Raw genomic sequence first — 22,795 nt, 5'->3', positions numbered from 1 at the left:
TTCAGAAGGTGTGAGTTCTCACCCCAGCCTTGCCCGACAGCCAGCCTGCCAGCAGGCTTGAACAAGTCAGCCAACCCTGGGTGCCTTGCTTGCCTCTCCAGAAAGTAAAGACCTTGGACTGGATACCTCTCGGTTGCTGCCCAGCTCCAGAATTATGTGATTCCTTTGGGGGCTGTTACTATAATTCTCAAATCTGTCAACTTGTGAAATATATTTCCAAGCACGAATTGATTTCTCTAAAGTGCCTTCCTCCTCGTGGAGGAAGGAGCGTTAGACATGGCAGTCTACACGTCACCTGCAGAGAGCAAGCAGAAGGCTTCGCCACCTTGGGGAGGTATGGTCCCAGTGGCCATGAATGGACTCTGCTGTTTTGGAGGGGTTTCTCTTGTTTGTTTGTTTTGTTTTTTGGTGTTTGTTTTTTAATGTTTAGTATTTTTGAGAGAAAGAGGGAGAGAGAGCGAGAGAATGAGCTGGGGAGGGGGAGAGAGAGAGAGGAGACACTAGAATCCGAAGCTGGCTCCAGGCTCCTGGCTCCCAGCTGTCAACACAGAGCCTGACACAGGGTTTGAACTCATGGGCCGTGAGATCGTGACCTGAGCCGAAGTCGGATGCTCAACCGACTGAGCCACCCAGGCGCCCCTGGACTCTGCTGTTTGGGGTGTCAAGGGATGTGGCAAGCCAAGTTTCCCCAACACCAAGATTCCTTAGCTACTCAACCAAGGCAAAAGTTCGGTCACATACCCTGCTGCCTTCATTAGGCCTTGGAATGCAGAGGCCAGCGGTCTATCATCATTTACAGTGGATAGCTAGAAAAAGTCCTATTTCCCGGAGCTGTCAGCAGGCCCTTAGAACCCTCAGGAAAATGATGAAAAGTTTTGGAATCGTGCTAATCAAGCTGAAACGCTTTACGTTGTTTAACAACAAATAACATGCTACTGTTTTGAACTCAACAAAGAAAGAAACCTTTGAATTAAGGCTGAAAAATGTCAGAGAGCATTTCAGGCAGGGAAGAAATACTGTTCAGTGGTTGTGGTGTGCGTTACCTGAGAGCCACTTTCCAGACAACTTGCCTTTCTGTCCTCTGACAGGAGTCACCATCGTGTTGATTTCTTGCCCAGCTGCAGCACACGCAAGGGCCATTGTAATGGGCATGTGATGGGTTTACACGTTGAGAGTTTTGCCCAGCGGGCAGAACCCTCACTTAACACTAGAGGGTGAAAAATGTTGCAAAGCAAGAGTTTAACCTCCTTGTTTTCGTTCTCATTTAGATCGGGACAGCCCTCCCTAATGGCACATTTCTCTCCCTTCTTCTCCGTTGTGGCAGGAATCATTCCACCTGTAATTAGGCGGGTGTCGAGTTTTAACCCTGCACGCCTCTACAGGGGTCATTTCCTTGCCTCTCCCAGCAGCCTCTCTACTCTGCTGGCAATCCTTCTACTTGTAAACTTTTGCCTAATGCTTAACCTCAGTGTTCCCTGCTGGAACTCTCTCTTATTATTCTCATCGACCGAGAATAATTGATCTGTCTTCACTCAGCAACTTCCATTTGCATGTTGTAGGAGTAACTGTGTCATCTGTCTCATCTCTGCTAAAGACAAACTCTTTCCCCTCGTTGTTACATCTGTATGCACCTCATTTCCCAAGAGGATTACGGATTGTGTTCGTGTTCTGTGCATACCCTCTGATGTGTCGTATCCCTTTATTAGCATTCGCGTTCGTACTGCACCTGTTTTTACCCAAACGGAATGATTATCTGTCCTCTTACACGTAATCTTCCATTATTAACGCAACTCCAAGCGGTTGACTTTAACAATGCTGTGTTGTTGACTCATTGGCAGGGTGGCTCACTGAGTCCCCCTTGTCGAGGACGACTATGGGATCTGAGCGGGGGAAGCTGACATTGTTTTATCACTGTGAGCTGTATCCCTAACTCTTGAATAATCTGCTCTGCCCGCCGAAAAATTGCATGTGTGCGTGCGGACATGCACGCGTGCACACCCCTCCCTTCAACGGTCAGAGCTCGAGTTACAACTTGATGGGCAGGTGCATATGGTGATATTTGGAGCATTAAATGGAGCGATTGATCCAACACAACTGAATCTGAGTTAGAGCTGCATCTGTTCTCATGGCAGATCTGTTTACAAGAGTGGGTGTCTGAAATTTAAGAAATTAAGGACCTGGATGCTTATCCCCCTGTTTACACTCCTTCGACTTCTAGAGCTGTTGACCTTTAAATAAATAATTGTTTTTATCTACGACGAGATCCTCAAATGAAAGACATGCTAGATATGTGCCCTTTAATTACACGTGCGCCCTGAACATCCCATGCCGCCACACTGGGGCAGCCCAGCATACGTTTGTGACCTCCAGTGGGCAGAGTCCCTCCTGTAAATTTCCTTGATCACAAAAGTGTTGTTTCCCGGGGCTCCTGTGACGATCCTCACCTTTAGTCCTGAGAGTTAGTTGCAGCGGTCCTTTATGGTCGCGGGTTTCTTCGGAAATGTCTGCTAATTGGCGCCCCAGATAGTGACGAAGGCAGTGTGTTTTACGCAGAACTGCCCCTGGAGTAGCCCCTGCTGTGAAGATGTGGAGGGTCCTACTGGTCCAGCGAGTACAGTAGATCCCAGCTATTCACAACGCTGAAGGAACAGTGTATTCCGATGGACTGAATTTTCCAGAATAATTACCCCGTGTACCATTCCCAGATGGAGAGTCTTCAGAAGTGTGTGATTGTTTCTTTGTGCACAAAGTGAGCGCTGGGGAAATATACACAGAATTGACTAGAGCTAGAAGGACCATCAGAGACCTTCCTCAAAGCCAGACGGGCCAGAAGACCTGCCCGCTGTGGCTCATGAGTAAGTGGGAGAACGGGGGGGAAGAGCCTGGGCCTTTCCGCATCCCCTGCCCCACACACCGTGGGTCAAAGAGAAGGGACGAAGGACACACTGGCCAAAGACCCAGTTACTTGGATTCTGGGTGAGAGTGTAATGTACTCACCATAGTGATTATATAACCTACTATTACTGTGTGTGTGTGTGTGTGTGTGTGTGTGTGTGAGAGAGAGAGAGAGAGAGAGAGAGAGAGATACTAGGAAGTGTACTAATTCTTCCCGTGCATTATCTCCTGTAGTCGTCAAAACCACTCTCTGAAAGATACTATTCTTATCCTCACTTCAAGAGGAGGGTTGAAGCCCGGTGATTTGCCTCACTTAGTAGAGCCAGGACTTGAACCCACCCAGCGGGACTCCAGATCGCATGATCGGAACTACGGGCTGCCTTCCTGATTTATTCATAGTTCCCTTTCAGCAGGAAGAGAAAAGACTTTCTGTACAAAAGTTATTTTGAAGGCAGTAGTATCTTGTTTTGGTAGTGATTACAGCTCTAAATATACCCAGAGTGTTTTCTCTATTCAGATGTATATGAAATGCTTCATAGTCCAGATGGGCACATGTGGAGGCCAAGAGGGCTCTGCCGTACGAGGTTACCCTGCTGACATTCTGCCCTGGGGCATGCCTGGCGCGCAGAAAATACCCATTTTCACCAGTTGTAAAGACGGGCCTGGGCTCCGATGAGAAGACGGTGATGATGAAACCCAGCTTTGTGCCTGAGCCTCTGGGCCTGGGATCGCAAAGCACCTGGCTCTCACGTGCGTCAGCGGTGTTCCCCACCCTGATGCAGCCCACAGCTCTGAGCGGATCCGGTCTCTTGCCTGTCTCCCTACGACTTCTTAAAAACCACTTCCTTTGACTCTCATCCTGTTAATATTTGAGATTAGTGTGGAGAATTCAACACCTATTCTAAACGTTTTTTAAAAATCAACTTTATTGAGGTATACTTTACATAAAGCGTGCCTATTTTATGCTGAATAATATTCCGTTGTCTACACCACAGCAGGGAGTGATTGGGAATGTTACTTCAAGTTTGCTTCTCTGGAATACATTTGATCGTGATAAATTGTCTCTTTTACATGTTGCTGGATTCTGTTCGCTAATATTTTGTCAAGGAATTTTGTGTCTTCGTTTATGAAGAATATATTACCTGTAATGGCTTTGTCTTAGTATCAGGGAGGATACCGGCCCCATTAAAGGAGTAGAGAAGCAATTCCCTCTTCTTTTGTTTCCCAAAAGTGTCTCTATGATTCATATTATCGCTTCCCTAAATTTTTGGTAGAATCAACCAGTGAATACATGTGGGCCTGGAGTTTTCTTTATCAAGAAAGTTTTTGAGGGGCGCCTGGGTGGCTCAGTCGGTTCAGCGGCCGACTTCGGCTCAGGTCATGATCTCACAGTTCGTGGGTTCGAGCTGCACGTCGGGCTCTGTGCTGACAGCTTGGAGCCTGGAGTCTGTTTCGGATTCTCTGTCTCCCTCTCTCTGACCCTCCCCTGTTCATGCTCTGTCTCTTCCTGTCTCAAAAATAAACGCTTTTAAAAAAAAGTTTTTGATAACAAATTCAAGTTTTAAGAAGTACAGAGTCTCCTTAGGCGTTTATTGTTAATCAGTTGTTTAATTTATGCCTTTCGAGGACTGTCCATTTCATCACAGAGGTCGAGCACATTGGCATAACGTCATTCCTAATAATCCCTTACTGGCTTTCTCATGCCCCTAGAATCTGAGTGGTATCTCCTCCTTCATTCTTAATACTGGCAAATTGTGTCTTTCTCTCTCTCTCTCTCTCTCTTTTTCCTTGATCAGTCTGGCTAGAGATTTATCAGTCTTATTAATTTTCTTTCAGATTTTCTGCGCTTGATCTCAATGATTTCTCTCTACTTTTTGCCTGTTTTCCATTTCATTTATTTACATAGCCTGTTGCCTTCCTTCTTACTTTGGGCTTAACTTGCTTTTCTTTTTCTAACTTCTTAAAATGGAAGCATGGGTCTTTGATCGTTTACTCATTTTTTTTTTGTTTTTTTATATAAAGCTTTTTTGAACTATAAATTTCCCTCCAAGCATGGCTTTGGCTGCATTCTACAGATTTTGATATATTTTTATCATCATTCAGTTCAAGATATTTTCTAATTTGCCTCATTATTCATTCTTTGTCTCATGAGTTATTCAGAAGTATGTTGTTCAATTTTTAAATATCTGAGGGGGTTTCCTGATAGATTTTTGTTATTGATTTTTAACTTCAACCGTGGTCAGGAAACACATTCTGCACGATTTTTAGGCTTGTTTTAGACTCAGCTTATGATCTGTCTGATGAATGTTCCCTTTGCACCTGAAAAGTGTATGTATTCTACTCCTTGGGGAGGTGGAACATGTGTGTCATTCAGGTCAAGTTAGTTGAGAGCGTGATTCGGAAGTTCTGTCTTACTGATTTTCTATCTGCTTGTTCTAGTAAAATACTAAGAAAGGCCTGTGATTGACTCTTTTAGGAGCACACACATTTAGGATTTGTTATACCTTCTGGATGAAGTCACCCTTCTGAGCTTTTATTCTTTTCCTTTCTTTGTTTTTAAGATCATTCTTGTGACCTTCCTTTTGTTTATAAATGATGGGCTTTATTCCCCTGAAGTTTTCCCCTCTCCTTGGGCAGAGGAAACTTTCCTTGGATTAGGGTGCCATAGAGGCTGAACACGTAGGTAGGGCTCAGAGGGGCAGTGGAGGTATGGGTGAGCAGGAGGTCAAACTGGTTAACTTTATTTCCCCTCTGATTTACAACGTAGAAGAATCTGTGCAGGATTTGAAAAGACAGCCGCAAGATTTCTCAGCTTCAGGGAGGAAGCGTTGAGCGTTTGTAGTTTGGTGAAGCCTCTCTGCACCTGTAGAGGGCGCCCTCTGAGAGTTTGCTCAGGGCACTGCAAGCGTCTCAGGTAGAATCCCAGCTTTGGCTCCACGGGGAGAAATTGATCTTGGCACAGTTTTTAACTCCTTTTGGAGATGACAAAAGGAGTGTGGGGGCCAGTGGCCATACGTGGTACTGCCTATGTGAAAGCCATTTTATTTTCTGCTATGGAGGCCCTCTTCCCGTGCCCAGATTGCACTTCCCAGGCACATGTTCCCGTGTAGTCAGCTCCCAGGGTGATCGATCGATCACCCTTGCTTCATGGTATTGCTGACCTAAACACCCTGGCCCTCCTAGGATGCTTACCCATTTCTCTCTCTTCAGTAGCTCCAGATACATGCGCGAAGACCTTTTTTTGTTTGTTTGTTTTTTTAAGATATGAAAGTGAATTTATTTAGAATGGGAAAAACACAATTTACAAAGACAAGCAAGATCTTTTTGAACCAAGCTGTTTAATTACCCGCTTTACTTTAAGGGGGTTTCTCAACTCAGTCACTTACAAGCCACCTTTAGGATTTTTGCCATAACCTTTGGTCAGCTGTTCTATCATTTGCATAGTATTTTTTTCTTAAAAAATTTTTTTATGATGTTTATTTATTTTAGAGAGAGAGAGAGAGAGAGAGAGAGCATGAGCAGGGGAGGGGCATAGAGAGAGGGAGACACAACTCCGAAGCAGGCTCCAGGCTCTGACCTGTCAGCACAGAGACCGACACGGGGCTCGAACTCACAGACCATGAGATCACAACCTGAGCCGAAGTGGGAGGCTCAACTGACTGAGCCAGCCAGGCGCCCCTGCATAATATTTTTCTTTACGTAAACTCATTTTGAAAACTTAGCCTCATTCTAGAAACGGAATCACAGGTTTTATTTGCTCTTTATATATTTTTCTATATACACGTGTATATTCAAATTATAAATGTTTGCCCATCTGTGTCACCTAACATCCGTCACGTACCACTTTGTGACTATACACATCACCCTATGGAAACTGTTGATCTGGGGCAAATGTGAATTTGACCGTGACCTTGGAGAGAGGGGAGAAACAGAGTAGTACTTGCAGTGGTCCAAGAGGAAATGCTCTCTGCCTGTGGCCGGGAGGCACTGGTTCCTTCACGAGGAAAGAGGCAGGGGTAGCTTTTTCTCAGGGGGCAGATCCTGTCATTGTGATTCCCTTATTCTGTGGGAATGCTGTACATTTCAATTTTTTTAAATGTTTTATTTAGTTTTGATAGACAGAGCATGAGTGGGGGAGGGGCGGAGAGAGAGGGAGACACAGAATCCGAAGAGGGCTCCAGGCTCCAAGCCGTCAGCACAGAGCCCGACGCGGGGCTCGAACTCAGGAACCGCGAGATCATGACCTGAGCCGAAGTCGGATGCTCAACTGACTGAGCCACCCAGGCGCCCCAGGAATGCTGTGCATTTCAGAACTAGCCACAGCCACAGTTCAAACACTCCAGGAAATAGTTGGTGAATGAATGATTGAATTAATAAGTAGGAAGCAGAGGGTATGCAGAGTTTTATCTTGTTCCCAGTTTAGACTTTTCATTCTCACTATTACCCTCAATTATCTTAAATAGTCTTTAATTTACCGCCTTTCTTATTCCAGTGGGGGAATTGCAGGGTGTATCTTAATGTCCTGTGTTTTACTTGAGAAGGGTCTTCTGTGGTCCTGGGAGGAAACTCCCGCAAGGGGACTATTTCCAGTTTGAGGAGACTTTACCAAAGGACTGTTACCAAAGGTGCGGGCAGGTGCAGGGAAACCGCAGGGGATAGTGCGTGCGGTCCCTCAGGCTGGTCCTTCCCCCAAGGATGTGGCTACAGGCACCCAGAGGCAGAGGGAGCCGTGTGGAGAGCGGTCAGCAGGGCGGTGACCAGGGATGGAACCCGCTCCCAGTGGCCGTGCCGGCAGAGGACATACCCTCACCACACTCTCCTTCCATGTCGCCTGTGCCTTCGACCAAACTCATCCAGAAGCCAGAGGGAAAGGAGCCTGTTGTCAGGGCTCAGCGGGTCGGGGCAGGGAGCACCGTGGAAGAGAGGGCTGGTCTGGAAGGGAGGGTGTCTTTTTGGTCTTACTTCCACCCTGTGCTCTCTGTGTAAGGTCGTAGGGCAGGGGGCTTCCTGACTTTTTTTTTTTTTTTTCTTTTGGAGAAAAAGGCAATATTTGTACATATAAAAGGAACAGCCGATATTGCTAACTGCTTACTTCCCGCCGGGTGCTCTGTGTATCCCATTCTCATTGAATTCTCCCAGTGACCATTCAGGGAAGATCGTGCTTTTCTTCTTCCTGTTACAGACGAGGAAGCCGAAGCTTAGGGAGGCTAAAGTAACTCGTTTGAGACAAGGGCAGAGTGACACGGAGGGCGTCGGGCCGTGGGATTCCTGAGCCCCGGCCTCCGGCAGTGCTCTGCTGCAGACGCTTGGAAGGAGTCTCTGTGCAGGCGGGCGTCCATGGAGAGCTTGCTGTGAGCCGGGCAGGGTGCCAGGGGCTGACGGCAAGGAGCAGCAAGCTGGACCCTGCCCGCCGCTTCAAGGAGTTTTCCGTCTGGTGGGAAAGGCACACGTTAAACAGCCAGTGCCCCGGATGTGTGGGAGGGATTGTGAAACGCACTAATAAGGACACCATGAGCGATGGCGTCGGGCTTCTGTTCACTGGGGGTCCGGGAGAAGACTTTCCTGCTGAGGGTTTGGGGTCAGCAGAGAGCTGGAGGGGGTCAGACTGGGGACGAGGAGTCAGGCAGGGAGCACTCCCGGTGACAGTATGTGGGGATTTCCCCTGAAGCGCCAGTCGAGAGACCCTACCCAGGCAGCTCTGCCTCTGTTTCCGTTCTTTTCCATTTGTATCGTCGTCTAACCCAGCCGCTGTCAGAAAAGGGGGGCGGAAAGAAACAACCCCAACGTGTCTCTAACCTGGTGGGTAGTATTTTCCGGTTTAGAAGTTTTTATGTTTTGTAAAAGGATCAATTACAAAATACGGTTCTGCTTACTCTTTAGTTTTTATTTAGCCCTGATCCAGTCTGCTTACCCCAATCCAGTCCACAGAATGCTGATTAAGTATGTAGTAAGTGCAAAATCATTGCAGGGACTGGAGACGGGCGGGCCTCAGACTCTTCCTCAAGGAGTGACGGCCTGATGAGTGAAGAGAAACTTGTGTCATACACACATGTTTGTCCCACGAGGGGGAAAAAAAGAGTTTTGTGTTTTCCTGAAATGTGTCGGCTGTTTCTGGCCATTTCTGCATTTGCTTAATGTACTGTTATGGTTGGAACAAGTTAGTGTTTAGTGATTGTTAGTGTTCTCTTTGGCATTTCTCTCCGTGAAATCTACCGTGTATGTTCTCGGGAACGTTACAAGTCAGGTAGGAACAAAATCTCGTTCTGCACGTGTGCAGTGAATGCAGAATTAGTGGGACACGGTCGCCGTGCTAAAGCATTGCCAAGAAGTGCCAGATCTGAACGGGCCACTGTGCGTTTAGGAAACCAGGCCTCAGGTGTAACCAGGGCTGGGAAGGAGAGCTCTGTGCATTTGGGAACGGGTGTAGCCTCCCGGCATGCTTTGTCTGTCCCGACCGGCTCCCTAGTTGAAAGTCGGAGGCCCAGGGGTGCTTCCTCACGGTGCGAATCGCTCACACGTGCATCACTGCCCATCTGAGCCCCGAGTGTCATTTTCCCAGATCTGACCAGAGATGACTGATTTAGTAACTATTGCTAATTGGTGTTCTGGAAAGCTCAAGATGGGCTGGTTTTTTGTTGTTTTTTTTTCCTCTCTTTCTGTAACATGTAAGGGCTTGTATAGGAGGTAGATGATGAGTAAAATTGTAATTCTTTCCCAAGCTTAATACATTGTTGAAATGTTTTAGGAAAAACTGAGGCCCACAGGTACCTGAAGAAATTTTTCTTCATTAATATAAATCAAACCGCCAAACAAATATTTTGCCCCTGTTACGTGCCAATTTCACATATTAATTGAGAGGCGCAAAATCAGAAACCCAACAGGCGAGCAGAAGGAACTCGGTTGGCCTGTTTTTCTGGAAAATGGCTCGTGAGCAAGTGAAACCTAAGCCCCGTGAGGATGGAATCCACCGTAAAGAGCTGTGTCCCTGTGTCCCTGCCTCACTGCGGCGCCGAATGGATAGTTACGGGACGACTGGGAGGAAAGGAAATCATGAATTGGCTTTATGTCATTAATATGCTACTACAATTTTTCTGTGGTTGTATAAAAAGTCAGGGGAATGAGAAAACGAAACCTCCTTTTTCTGCGGGACCCTCGCAGACCTGGTGAAAGCCCTGTGGCGCGCGAGAAAGCCCTCGAGTGGGGAAGCAGAGTGGGTTCCGGGCTCGGCTCCGCCCCTCGGCTGTACTGTCCCCTGGGGCGTGTCGCCTCACCTTCTTTCTGTCACTCACCAAATGAGTTTTGGACTCCCCCTTCCTACTTCCCAGAGCGGGCGAGCCAGCAAATGAGATCACAGGGGCAGCAGTGCCTGCCCTCCTGAGCTCCTCGGACTCTCCAGCGGGGAGCAAAGCCCAGAGCCATCCCTCCAGCTGCCCGGCACCCACAGAGGGCCCGATTCCGCTGGGTGGTGTGTTCCCTGCATGCTAGATCATACACGCCTGTGAACTCATGACCCCGCCAGGAAGGAGGAAGGCGGGCAGGGTCACCTGTGTGTTTCTGTGTGCGATGGGCCGGTGCATTTGTTTCAACTTCAGGAAATGGAAGATAGCGTCGGCCTGCTCGCCCAGCTGGTTCTCCTAAATTTGTTCAGGTAGCGTCCTCATGGAGTTCAAAACTCCTAAGCTGCTAAGGAGAGAACGGGGGAAGGCTCCCTTCCTCTTCGCTGGCCTGGCCACAGTCTCGTTCTCAGGAAGCAGCTCTTCCTAATCTCCACGGCCCTTTCTGCTTAGGCGTTGAGTCTCCACAAAGAGATTTTGGAGCGGTGAGTGTCTCTCCTTGGAAGAGGGTAATAGCGCCCTTATCGCAGGGAGGGACGGCGAAGGAGTGTGGCGGAAGATGGTGTAGACATCTAAGCAAATGCTCTTGTTCCCATCTGTGGTACATCCGGGCTTGCCTTTCCACGTACAGTTTAGAGAATACTTTTGGGGCGCCTGCGTGGCTCAGTCGGTTAAGCGTCTGACTTTGGCTCAGGTCATGATCTCGTGGTCTGTGAGTTCGAGCCCCGCGTCGGGCTCTGTGCTGACGGCTCGGAGCCTGGAGCCTGCTTCCGATTCTGTGTCTCCCCCTCTCTCGGACCCTCCCCCGTTCATGGTCTGTCTCTGTCTGTCTCAAAAATAAATAAACATTAAAAAAAAAATTTTCAGAGAATACGTTCAATTTTCTCGAGAGGATAACCAGAAGTCTTTCACACACGCGATGCAAATATCTTACAGATCTGAGAAGCTGGACCGTCTTGTGCCTTCAGCATCTATTCAGATTGACTGTTGAGTCTCAGGCAGCCTCGCTCTCGTGGAGTAATTAAACAAACCCCCTTCTGTTCCACCCGCTGGCAGTCCTCTCGGACTTATCATTCTAGACAGGTGTGGAGGAAAATCTGGAACCGTTTTCAGATTGTGCACATGGTTCTCTTTGTGATAGCTACTGGGCATTACCCTCTCCCCCGAAAAGGTGGTTTATTAATATATGCATGCCTAACTTTCAGATTTTGTATGGGTGGAGAAAATGAACAGCATGTCGTACACACTGTGTGGGGTAGATGCTATTTAAATCTGGTTCGAGCTGCTAAACATCTCACTAACACGGGATCGCTGGCTGGAGTCCAGGTTGGTGGGGTTGTGTTTTTTGTTTTTTGTTTTTTTTTCTTTTTTCTTTTGAAGAGGGGTCAGACTTTAGAGAACCAAGCCATCTGTCCAGCAAATTATTTTAAGGCTTTTAATAACAAATAGTTCGCGATACATTTTCACGTGTGGAGTAGAAAATTAAGGTCTTGCGAAACTGCTATCTTTAGAAATGTCTTCCACATTCTGTTTTGCTAATCATTTTGGTATTGTAATCCCAGTTTGGTAGCGCACATCTTTGTACTAATGTTTTTGCAGAATTAATTAGTTCATTAAAAGCAACATTTTAAAACGGGCATGTCAGTAAGGCAGTACATTCGTTTAGAAGGCTTTTGCTTCTAAGAGGCGTCAAGTTACCAAAACAGATGCAGGGGTTTTGTAGCTGCATATGAAGCCGGGAGACTTTGAAGAATCTCTGCTCCTTTCTTTGAGGTTTGTTTGTGGAGCACTCCCGTTGCTGTTGTTAGACACCTTTGGTGGCTACTGTAATGAAGTCCCCAGCACCTCCAGTCTTCATCTGCAGAGACCTCTGCATTTTGGGTGTTTCGTAACTGCCGAGTCTGGGTCTCCATGGCTTACTTTTAAGGTCCTGCCTGCTCATTCCGCAAATACTTAGGGAGCGTCTCGAGAGTACCAGGCAGCGTGGCGAGGTGCTGGGATTCAGCATGGAATAAAGCGGCCGTACCACCCCTCAGAGAATCCTTTTGGGGAGCTAGACATTAAGCAGATAATCACTAGAAAAGGTACTCGATTACCAGCGGGACGAGAGCGACAAAGAGAGTTCAAAGCGCCGTAAGAAGTTAGGTGGGGTTCACGGACCCATAGGGGCTGAAGGACGGTCAGGGAAGGCTCCCTGAGAAGGCGTCAAAAAAGACTTGACACGTGAGCTGGACCGACCTGGACGTGGGGACAGAAGCAGTTGTGAGAAGACCCTTCTGGGCAGAGAAGGCGGCGTGCAAGGTAGTGCAAGCCTGCTCAGGGTTGTGGAAGGAGGAGGCCAGCCGAGGCTGGCGCGGTAGCAGCAGCCGGAACGCCGGCCTCCTTGGCCCCCTTACGACTTGAGACTTCAGTTCGCCACCTAGCCGTGCCTTAAGCAGCGATGCAGGGAGCGGGGACCTCTTTCTTGGTACAAGCAAGGAGCTTCTGGGTGATGTGGCTTTGGAGGGCAGAAATGGTCACTCACTTCTAGATGACCTCTCAGGTCATAGAAGTAGGTCCTTGACTCTGTTGGAAAGACTAAGCGACAGTGAGAGGCAGTAGTTCAAACGCAAGCAAACAGACGAAGCTAACCTTGCCCTCTCATCACGGCTGCCGGAGAACTGTAGATGGTCGTGTGTAAAATGTGCAGACCGTGTGTTTTCGTTTTCGGAGCCTTCCTGGAGGGTTCTGTGACCCAGGAAGATCACGAGACACGGAGAGAAGAAATTGGAGAGCCTGATCGTCTTTTCTGTGTTTGTAGAAAGCCTTTCGGTTTTGGAGGCGGTATTTGTGTGTGAGGCCACGAGGCCGCAGAGGGGTGGTGGACCAGCGGTCCGGGGCTCCCTGGGGAGGGGCGGTACGGGGCATTTATGCAGACCACCTCTCGGAGATGCTGCTCATCCCTAGACTGACGCGGCCTCCGATGAGAGGCCCTCTGGGTGCCCGGTGTTCTAGAATTCTCTGATGAAGGACACTGAAAGGAGCGGGCCAAGCTACTTGAAGACAGAAAGAACGAGGCTTATGGGGCTTCAGAAGTTAACGTTAGAAGTCTGAGAATGGCGTGATCATTTCTGATGCTGCAGAGATGTTGAAGTGGTTGGGCGTGAAGCTTGGTCCCAAAGAAGCCTTTGGAAACTTTGGGAAGAATGGCTTGGATCGCACTGGGAAGAACGGGATCGGAAACCGTCGAGAGTCTGACTGGAACTGGAGGGCAGAGCAGGGAGACCGGATTCTCTAATTGCTGAAAAGTTAACTTTCTGCCTGAAAATACTGAAGTTCTGAATCACACCTTGATGTGAACCTGTGATTTCTAGGCGTCCGTGTTTCTAGCCCGATTCTTGGACTGTAAGCCAGCTCATCGGCCGAGTGCTTTGGGAGGAGAGCTTCAGGCAGCTCTGCATTTCGAAAGGCCTCTGTCGTGTAAACAGGAACAGCAATCTTTCCAAGTTATTACCCCGTTAACAGGTTGACAGATATGTGCAAATTGTGACTCACTGCTCAATTTGGCACTCAATTAATGTCTTTCCGCGCCGCGTCTGCTCAACTGCAAACTAGTCCCCACTGCTGCGTTACTGCTTGTTTGCCTATATTCCGAAGGTAGAAATTAAAGGAACTTGATCCTGCCACAGAACGGAGTGGAGCATATGGCGGACGTGTAGGAGGAGAGCACGCTGTTCCTACCTGTCCTCAGCCCTGCACTCAAAGGGGGGCACGACGTGTCGCCGAGCTCTGCGCAGACGCCGACGGGCTCACGGCAGCGCGACGAGGACCACCCCCCTCCCCCCATGCCGACCCCCACCCACGGCGGGAGGAAAGCGACATTTTGTCTCTAGCTTTTTAATTTGACGTTCCTAGCTTTCCTTATTTCTGTCAAGTCACTAGCGGCGGATTTGCGTCTTAAAGGTTGGGTGTATCTGAAAATGAAATGTTTTGATTTTTGCTTCTAGGATTTAGACATTGTTTTCCTCGGTTAAAAACGCAGCTGACTTTCTCTCTCTTTTTGGCAAACACATAATGTCACCTGTGAAAAGAAAATTTGCATCTCCTTTATGTTAGGCGTGCGAGTGAAAAACAGTCTCCTTGAGGTTCGTTTTTGACTCCTACTAAAATCTTTGGATTGAGTTTGCTGAGCCTTATCTGAGATCACTGCTTGGGGAGGACACCAAAAATGCTGCCCCACTCCTCGCTACCTTCCTGAGTTGACAGGTCTCCCGCATAAGGGAATCCAGAAATGGCAGGGGACATTTGTCGTCTGCCTGTGTAGAACTCTGGCCCTCACTAAAAGCAAGCACAGCCAGGTAGTTGGCGTGGGATCCTGGAAATCCACACGCTGAACTTGGTTTCTGGCATCATCACGTGACCTACTCGTCCCCTGTTTCTCTAGCCTAAAGAGACAAGTCTTCCAGAAAGCGTCTTGAAACCTTCAAGGTGAAAGGTACAAGGGAGAGCAAATTATGATGTTACCTTTGTACTGATGTCTCATATACTCATTTGCATTCTTCTGTCCAGAGCTATGATGGTTATTGATTGAGGATTGGTTCCAAAGACACTGCCCACCCCCCTCTCCATTAGCATATACTTAGCAATGACCTCCCATCACACAGGACAGTGGATTTTTGCTTCCTGCTGAGTCTGAAATAATTGGGTTTAGACTACGCACACAGATTTCGAGAAGTATGTAAATGCAGAAATGTTTCCAGTGTCTTGGTGTAGACTTTTGACATGAAGTTTGCCAGGTGTCTTCTGCCGTTTCAACATCAGGCATCAGGCAGTGATGAAACATGAGTTAGCTTCCTCCTTTCTTCCTCTTTTTACCTATTTGTGGCTTAGAGCCAAGGTTGTATCATGAAGCTGTTAATCTAGAGGGGGGCTGTGGGAGATGATGTGCAGTGTCTTGGTCTGTTCCTTACCATCCAGGAAAGGTTGTTTCCTCGCCCATTTTAAATCGACGGAATATGGGGGGAAGGCCCATGGCTAGCTGCGTCGGTAGAACATGCAACTCTTGATCCTTTGGGGTCGTGAGTTCGACCCCCTCATTGGGTGTAGAGATTACTTTAAAAAAATAAAATCTTAAAAAAAAAAAAAAGGAACAGAATGGGGCCTCACTTTTAAGAAATACCTCTTGTTGTCTCTGAGCCAGTTCACTTTTTAAGGCCTTGCCCTCATCTTCTGGTCCTTTCCAGAGGTAGGAGAGGGCTGTTGGGTACTGAGTTCCTAGACGTCTGCACCCTCTCCTCTCGCACTTCTCTGGTCCAGTCTGCTTACTATCCTTGTTGTTTACCACTGGGCCCCCTTGGTTTTTTCTCCCTTCTTCAGCTCCAAGTCTGAAACTGTGCAGGGTATTCTCTAAGGAAACCTGATAGGTTCATCAGTACCATTACTCCCCAACTTTCATAACTGATACATTGGTGTTCACTTTTTTTTTTTTTAAGTTTATTTATTTGTTTTGAGAGCGAGAGCAGCGCAAGTTGGGGAGGGGCAGAGAGAGAGAGAGAATCCTAAGCAGTCTGTGCACCGTCAGCGCAGAGCCTCATGCGGGACCTGAACCCACAACCCATGAGATCTCGATCTGAGCCGAAGTCAGACGCTTAACTGACTGAGCCACCCAGGCGCCCCCATTGGTGTTCCCTTTTTAACAAATGGCTTAATGTCGTCTGTCTTTCGTGAGCCCCCGGTTTTGAACTAAAATCTTTCCACATTGTGAGTGGAGAGTTAATCTCCCTCTTCCTCCAAGAGAATGTAGCTTTTATATGTCCCTGATCTAATGGACGTGTAATTTAATTTGTCATATCCAATGGATATGAAATCCAATGCAGAATCCTTAATAGATAGTTTTGCATCTCAGCTATCGTATTATACATCCCCTTTGTATCCAGTGTGATTGGTGGTGAGCACAAACATTGGTATGATTTTATCCTCAAAGGATGTAAGCCAGACCCAGCTCTGCTGATACTGTGGGTTGGCACGGAGGGGAGAGTTCCACCGGAGGGGAGAGTCCACTGGAGGGGAGAGTTCGTCCTGCTAAGAGAAGCGTTTTGCAGAGCAGGCCCGTGATGTACCAATAAGAGTATTTGTAATTTTCGAGTCCTTAATATGTGCCAGGTACCATGCTAAGTACTTGATGTCAGTGATTATGAAACTCAACGATTATTAAACCGTAAGAGGGTTAAGTTCCATTTGGGCTAGGAGAGGAGAAGACTCTTGCAGAGGAATGTCTCCAGGAAAAATGGAACTGACAGATTGCCTGATATGTCTGACTGTAGTGAGAGAAGTTTTAGAGTCAGAGAGTTCCGGGATAAAATTGCAGTAGACATAGAAAACTAACCGAGTGAAAATTAAAGCAAAACAGAAAGTCGTACAAGTAAATAAATGTACTCACGAGCCACGTGTGGCTCGGCTACTTAAAATATATAAAGAGATTTTAGAATGTACATGCAAAATACTGATTTAAGCAAAAATTACGATGTGAACTTGAATTAATTAGAACCAACCAGGAAAACAGGAACTCGGGTATTTAAAACAGAGAGAATTTGATACAGGGAATTAGTCATTCAGGCGATTGAAGTGAGAAGGCAAACGGGACGGCGAGGCTGCTAGAGACGAACGGTGACAGGAGACTGCTGCCGTTTCTGGACTAGAAGGCAGAAGGAGGGGCTTCCGTGTTGGAGCCCAGCGGCCAGCGTGGTGACAGAGCTAAATTCTGATCTCCTAGGGAAGAAAGTCACGAGGTCACACGTTAAAACGAAAACGCATCCTAGCCACAGCAATCGGACAACATAAGTAAAAGGCATCCAGATTGGCAAGGAAGAAAAAACTTTCACTATTTGCAGATGACATGATACTGTATATAGAAATCCCAAAAGACCACCAAAAAACTGCCAGAACTGATAAATTAGTAAAGTCTCAAGTTACAAAATCAGCATACAGAAATCTGTTGAACTTCAGTACACCAATAACAGAGCAGCAGAAAGAGAAATTAAGGATTCCGTCCCATTCACAATTGCACCAGAAAGAGTAAGATACCCAGGAGTGAAGATAACCAAAAAGGTGAAAGCTTGGACTCTGAAAACTACAAGCCAATGATGAAAGAAATTGAGGAGGACACAAAGAAATGGAAGGACATTCCGTGCTCATGGATTGGAAGGACAGATATTGTTAGAATGTCAGTACCACCCCAAACGGTCCACATTTAATCAATCCCCTATCAAAATACCGACAGCGTTTTTCACAGAAGTAGAACAAACAATCCTAAACTGTGTCTGGAAACACAAAAGACCCCAAAGAGCCAAAGCAGTCTTGAAAACGAAAAGCAAAGCTGGAAGCACCACAATTGCAGACTTCAAGTCATATTACGGAGCAGTAGTCATCAAAACAGTATGGTGCTGGTGCAAAACTAGGCATGCAGACCGGTGGGACAGCATAGGAATCCAGAAATGAACCTGTGACTATATAAGCAGTCTTCGACAAAGCAGGAAAAAATATCCAGTAGGAAAGAGTCTCTTCCACAAATGGTGTTGGGAAAACTAGACAGCCACATTCAAGAGAATGAAACTGGACCATTCTCTTTTGCCATACCCAAAAATAAATTCAAAATGGATTAAAGACCTAAATGTGAGACCTGAAACCATAAACATCCTTGAAGAAAGCAGTCAGTAACTTCTCTGACATTGGCCGTAACAACTTTTTTCTAGATAGGCCTCCTGAAGCAAAGGAAAGCAAAAGTAAACTATTGGGACTACATCAAAATAAAGAGCTTCTGCACAGTGAAAAAAAAAAAAAATCAACAAAGCTGAAAGGCAGAATGGGAGAAGATATTTGCAAGTGACATATCTGGTAAAGGGTTAGTATCCAAAATCTACAAAGAACTTACAAAACTCAACACTTCAAAAAGGAATAATCCAATTTAAAAATGGGCAGAAGGCATAAATAGACATTTTTCCAAAGAAGACTTACAGGTGGCCAACAGACACATGAAAAAATGCTCAACATGACTTATCATCAGAGAAATGCAAATCGGTGCGGTATCCCCCTCACAACTGTCAGAATGGTTAAAATCAACAAGACGAGAAACAACAAGTTTGGCGAGGATGTGGAGAAAGGGGAACCGTCTTGCACTGTTGATGGAAATGCAGACTGGTGGAGACACTGTGGAAAACGGTATGGAGGTGGCTCAAAAAATTAAATACGGAACTACCCGATGATCCAGCAACCGCACTACTGGGTATTTACCTAAAGAATTCAGTAATGCTAATTCAAAGGATACATGCCTCCCAATGTTTATAGCAGCAGTATTTACAGTAGCCCAATTATGGAAACAGCCTGAGCGTCTCTCAGTTGATGAATGGATTAAGAATAAGTTATATAAGTGGTGTATATACATACACAGTGGAATATTACCCAGCCATAAAAAGAATGAAATCTTGCCATTTGCAATGACATGGGTGGGGCTGGAGAGTATTATGCTGAGTGAAATAAATCAGTCAGAGAAAGACAAATATTATATGATTTCACTCATGTGGAATTTAAGAAACAAAACGAATGAGCAAAGGGGGTTAAAAAAGAAGAAAAGAGTGAGAGGCAAACCAAGAAACAGACCCTTAACTCTGTAGCGAACAAACGGATAGTGACCAGTGGGGAGGCTGGGTGGGGGGATGGGTTAAACAGGTGACGGGGATTAGGGAGCGCACTTGTCGTGATGTCGTGATGCATGGAAGTGTCGAATCAGTATATTGTACACCCGAAACGAACATTACGCCGTACGTTAACTAGAATTTAAATAAAAACTTAAAAAAAAAATGAAATGAAAAAGCCAGAACTGGCATTAAAAATGTGTCACGTGGAAATACAGAGGTAAATGCCAGAAGAATTCGCTGAGAACTGGTTGGCCCTGAAAGGCACAAGGAAGAACAAGGGAGTAGTACTTTTGGTAAAAAGAACTTGTAAATACCATTTGCCTCCTTGACTCTATTGCACTGATTAGCAAATGGAAGAGAGAAGTCTTTAGTACCTCGTAGATGTGCGTTTCTTTGACTGAGTTTCCAGTTCATACGTGTGCATTTCTTTTTCCCACGTAGGTATGTTGATGATGTGATCAGCCGCATCGACAGGATGTTTCCTGAAATGTCCATCCACTTATCCAGGCCCAATGGAACATCAGCAATGCTTCTGGTAAGTTCTACCGGACCTATCCGTAGGGCCACGCAGAAGAAGACTGGCCTCAAGGTTGGGTCTCTGGTTCTGTGTCGTAGGATCTAGAAAATGAGGTTAAATCCCAGTTTGACGGTGAGTGGCATATCTCTGTTCACTGGCATTCTGTAGTTTAGAAATTTTGCACATTGAAACTTTGCTTTTGAATGAAATTGCAGGGCCCATCTAAGTATTAACCAGAGAGGAAACATCCTGAAGGACCATGAGCCCATCTAAGTATTAACCAGAGAGGAAATATCCTGAAGGACCATGTCACCTGTGAGTCAGTCCGTGATGTTTTGGTGAATCTGTTTCATGTTGTCCAAAGACCAGAGAAATGCCCAGCTATTGGAGCCTGCTCGGGAAAACACCACCTTAAAACAGAACCAGGTTCTGTGGAAAATCACTTCTAAAATCCATTATGTATTTGAAAAATGTGTTCTGAGACCTTACCGCTGATGGTTTCTAATTTGGGCGTTTCTGATTTCGAGTTGCTCTGAGCACGTATGCCTCATAACTGCACCACCGATGTTTGTGTCCTCCTGAATTCACCAAAGACCCGTGTGCTCGGGAAATAGAACAGAACACAAATGCTGAGTTGTGCTTAATTAGAAAGACAGAGACCTCAGTGATGTGGAGCTCTCCTAATCGTCTGTGTGATGACGGGTGCTGGAAGAACCCTTCTCTGAACACAGGTTTTGAGGAGCCACCACATTTTACAGAAAGCAGAATTGGGGCACCTGGGTGGCTCAGTCGGCTGAGCGTCCGACTCTTGATTTCGGCTCAGGTCACGATCCCACAGTCAGGAGATCGAGCCCGCTGTCCATCTCTGTGCTGAGCGAGGAGTCTGCTCGGGATCCTCTCTCTCTGCCCCTCCCCTGCTCATTCTCTCTCCCTCTCTCTGTTTCTCTAAAGTAAATAAATCAACATTAAAAAAAAAAAGGTAGAATTAATTGAATCAGAGTGATGGTGTTTTGTGGGCATCAGGGAGATGGGATTCAGGATGGAGTGTTTTTCGTGTCTTGTCAGTTGCTGCTGCTCTGGGGCCTCGTGTGAACTCCCCATACGTTAGCATTTCTGACTTTTGCAGATTTTTATAAAGAGCCAGTCACCCAGGATGAGCCACTGTTCACTCTAGCCATTCACCTGAGAACAGGCTTACTGTGTGTGCGTGTGTGCGTGTGTGTGTGTGTGTGTGTGTGTGTGTGCGCGTGCGTGTGTTTTTTTCTCTTAAGAGATGTGGGCTTATGAAATAAATGCGTGTTGTTTCGTTTGTGAGAAAAAATTAGTGAACTTCACCAGGGTATCGTACTATAAAATTCTTTCAGTTAAAAAATACAGTGATTGAGGTGATAACGGTTTTCTTTTACTAGAAAAAGAAAGCAGTTTGTATCCGTCTACAAAACCTGTCATATCTTCTGCCTCAGTTAAACGTACAAATTGTCTAAATTTTAAGATCCTCTCCACCCAGCAGCTAAAGCATAAATCCTGCTTTCAGCATACTTGACAGGGACCACGGAGTTAATGAAGATAAAAATGAGAATGTCCCCAGTGAAATAGGTTTGTTCAAATTATCTCTGGGCCATTGCGCTTTCATTTCGTGATGGAGGCAGGGATTTGGCATCGAGGGGGATGGACAGAGAGAACAGGATCACAGGTAAACGAGTCTGGGATATTAGAGTTACTTCCACCCGAGAAAGCGGCTTTTATTTCCAATGACCCGTCAGCCCCATCTGCTTTCCCATGGGGCTGCCGTTCTAACAGGCCGATGAGAGAGTTAGGGGCTCGGTGCAGGGGAAGAACCCCGTTTTACACCTGGTTTTACGTGCACATTTTTATCCCCAGGCGTGGCCCATTCGGAGTGCAACGCGCATCCAGCCAGCTCGCTGTCACCTTCCCGAGGTGACGCAGGAATTCACAGAAGGCGGTGCGTCTTGATAGGAAGGGCAGTGAGGGATGTGATTCGGAATCCCATTGCCGGGTGGCAAGTCACGCTTTTAACCTAATTGTCTCACTTGGTTTTTACTTTTACAAGATGGCGTTTTATTAGATCGCAGGCCTCCAGGCCGTTTGCTGCTGCTGCACGGACGCCCTCTCTGAGATGAAGGGGGTTCCCACCTGGCACAGGAGCGAGACCGGCGGCTCCTCCAGTGCCCTTGCCGCTCAGCCGCTCCTGTGTCTTCCGCAGAGAACGCGTGGGACCTGCAGCGTGGGCAGGAGGGGCAGGCGAGAGTTGAAAGCGTGGTTTTCCTGGAGATTCGTCTGGAATGGGGTGTGTGCATCTGATGTACAGCTTGTGCTGGAAAGCTTTGGGAGGTGAGCGAGGCTGACAGGGCAAGATGCTCTCGGCCGGTGAACAGGACGCACACGAGCTGTCTCTGGTGACCTCTCCTCTTCCCTTCCTCGGCCAAGGCCCGAAGTGCCCCGGTGCCTTTGTATAAAATGACCTGTCCTCCTGAGTCGGCCAGACTTCCTCGAGTGCAGTCGACAGAAACCCGCTCTGATTCCCTCAGGCAAGAAAGGGGTTCGCTTTTGTTTTTGTTTGCTTTCTAATGATGCCGGATGCTCCCACACGCGAAGGTAGAGCTGATCTGCCAGGAGGGACAGACACCAGGGCGTCCCGGGGGTGTCCAGAGCAGGATGATGGTCCTCTGAGGACCCTCTGGCCCAGATGCTTCAGTGTCCCCAGCCTTCCATCCCATGCCTGTGCTCCTGCACCCTGGGCGAGCACTCCGGCCAGGCTTCCCTGCGGTCGCTCCCCCTCCCGTGATGACCCCAGGGAACTGTGCGGGCCGGAGGCGATGATTCCCCAGGGAGAGAGAGGCAGGGCCGGGAAGGTCAGTGTCCACTTGGTTTTCTTGTCACAAGTGAGAAAGCCGGGGACAGGAGGTTCTCCTGGGCCCCACAGCCAGGACGCCACCCCCAAGTCTCCGGGTGCCTTTCTCCTCCCGTCGCTTATAGCTCCTGATGGTGGCAGGTAAGGCTTGGGTCGCCAGGCGTTGAGCTGATCATTTCTTCTGGAAGGTTTTTTATTCTGTAATTTGATACATACAAACGAATGTGTGTAACGTGTATGCCAGTTCTAAAGCGTAGGGATAAGCCCAAGCGCTCCCCAGTCGGTTTGAGAAGCAGAGCCTAACCAGTGTGTGCCCCTCCCCAGTCCCTGCCTCTCCATCCAGAGTCACCACTATCCTGGTAATCCTCCTCTTCTCTTCCTTTTTAAATGCAGTTTACCATGTGGGCATGCATTCCTAGGTAATGCACAAATTAGTTTGGTTAAAGCATTCTGAACTTTATAAAAATAGTGTCATACTGTGTATTCCTTTCCTGTGTGTGTGTGT

At 47.2% G+C, this 22,795-nt stretch overlaps 1 protein-coding gene across 7 annotated transcripts in view; it reads left to right on the top strand.

Annotated features, from left to right (window-relative positions):
- Nucleotides 1–22,795, top strand: part of MED27 (mediator complex subunit 27) — a 240,810-nt gene that overhangs the window by 115,098 nt on the left and 102,917 nt on the right. For all 7 annotated transcript variants that reach the window (XM_019420766.2, XM_019420764.2, XM_019420762.2 and 4 more), the window contains exon 4: nt 19,343–19,436. In XM_019420766.2, the coding sequence (XP_019276311.1) occupies nt 19,343–19,436 (94 nt within the window). The remainder of the gene's footprint in view (nt 1–19,342; nt 19,437–22,795) is intronic.

The sequence above is a fragment of the Panthera pardus genome, unplaced genomic scaffold (assembly GCF_024362965.1).
Source record: "Panthera pardus isolate Hobbes unplaced genomic scaffold, ASM2436296v1 HiC_scaffold_20, whole genome shotgun sequence".
NCBI classification, from domain to species: Eukaryota; Metazoa; Chordata; class Mammalia; order Carnivora; family Felidae; genus Panthera; species Panthera pardus.
Note: the sequence above shows the minus strand (reverse complement) of the source record. Positions and strands in the feature narration are given on the sequence as shown.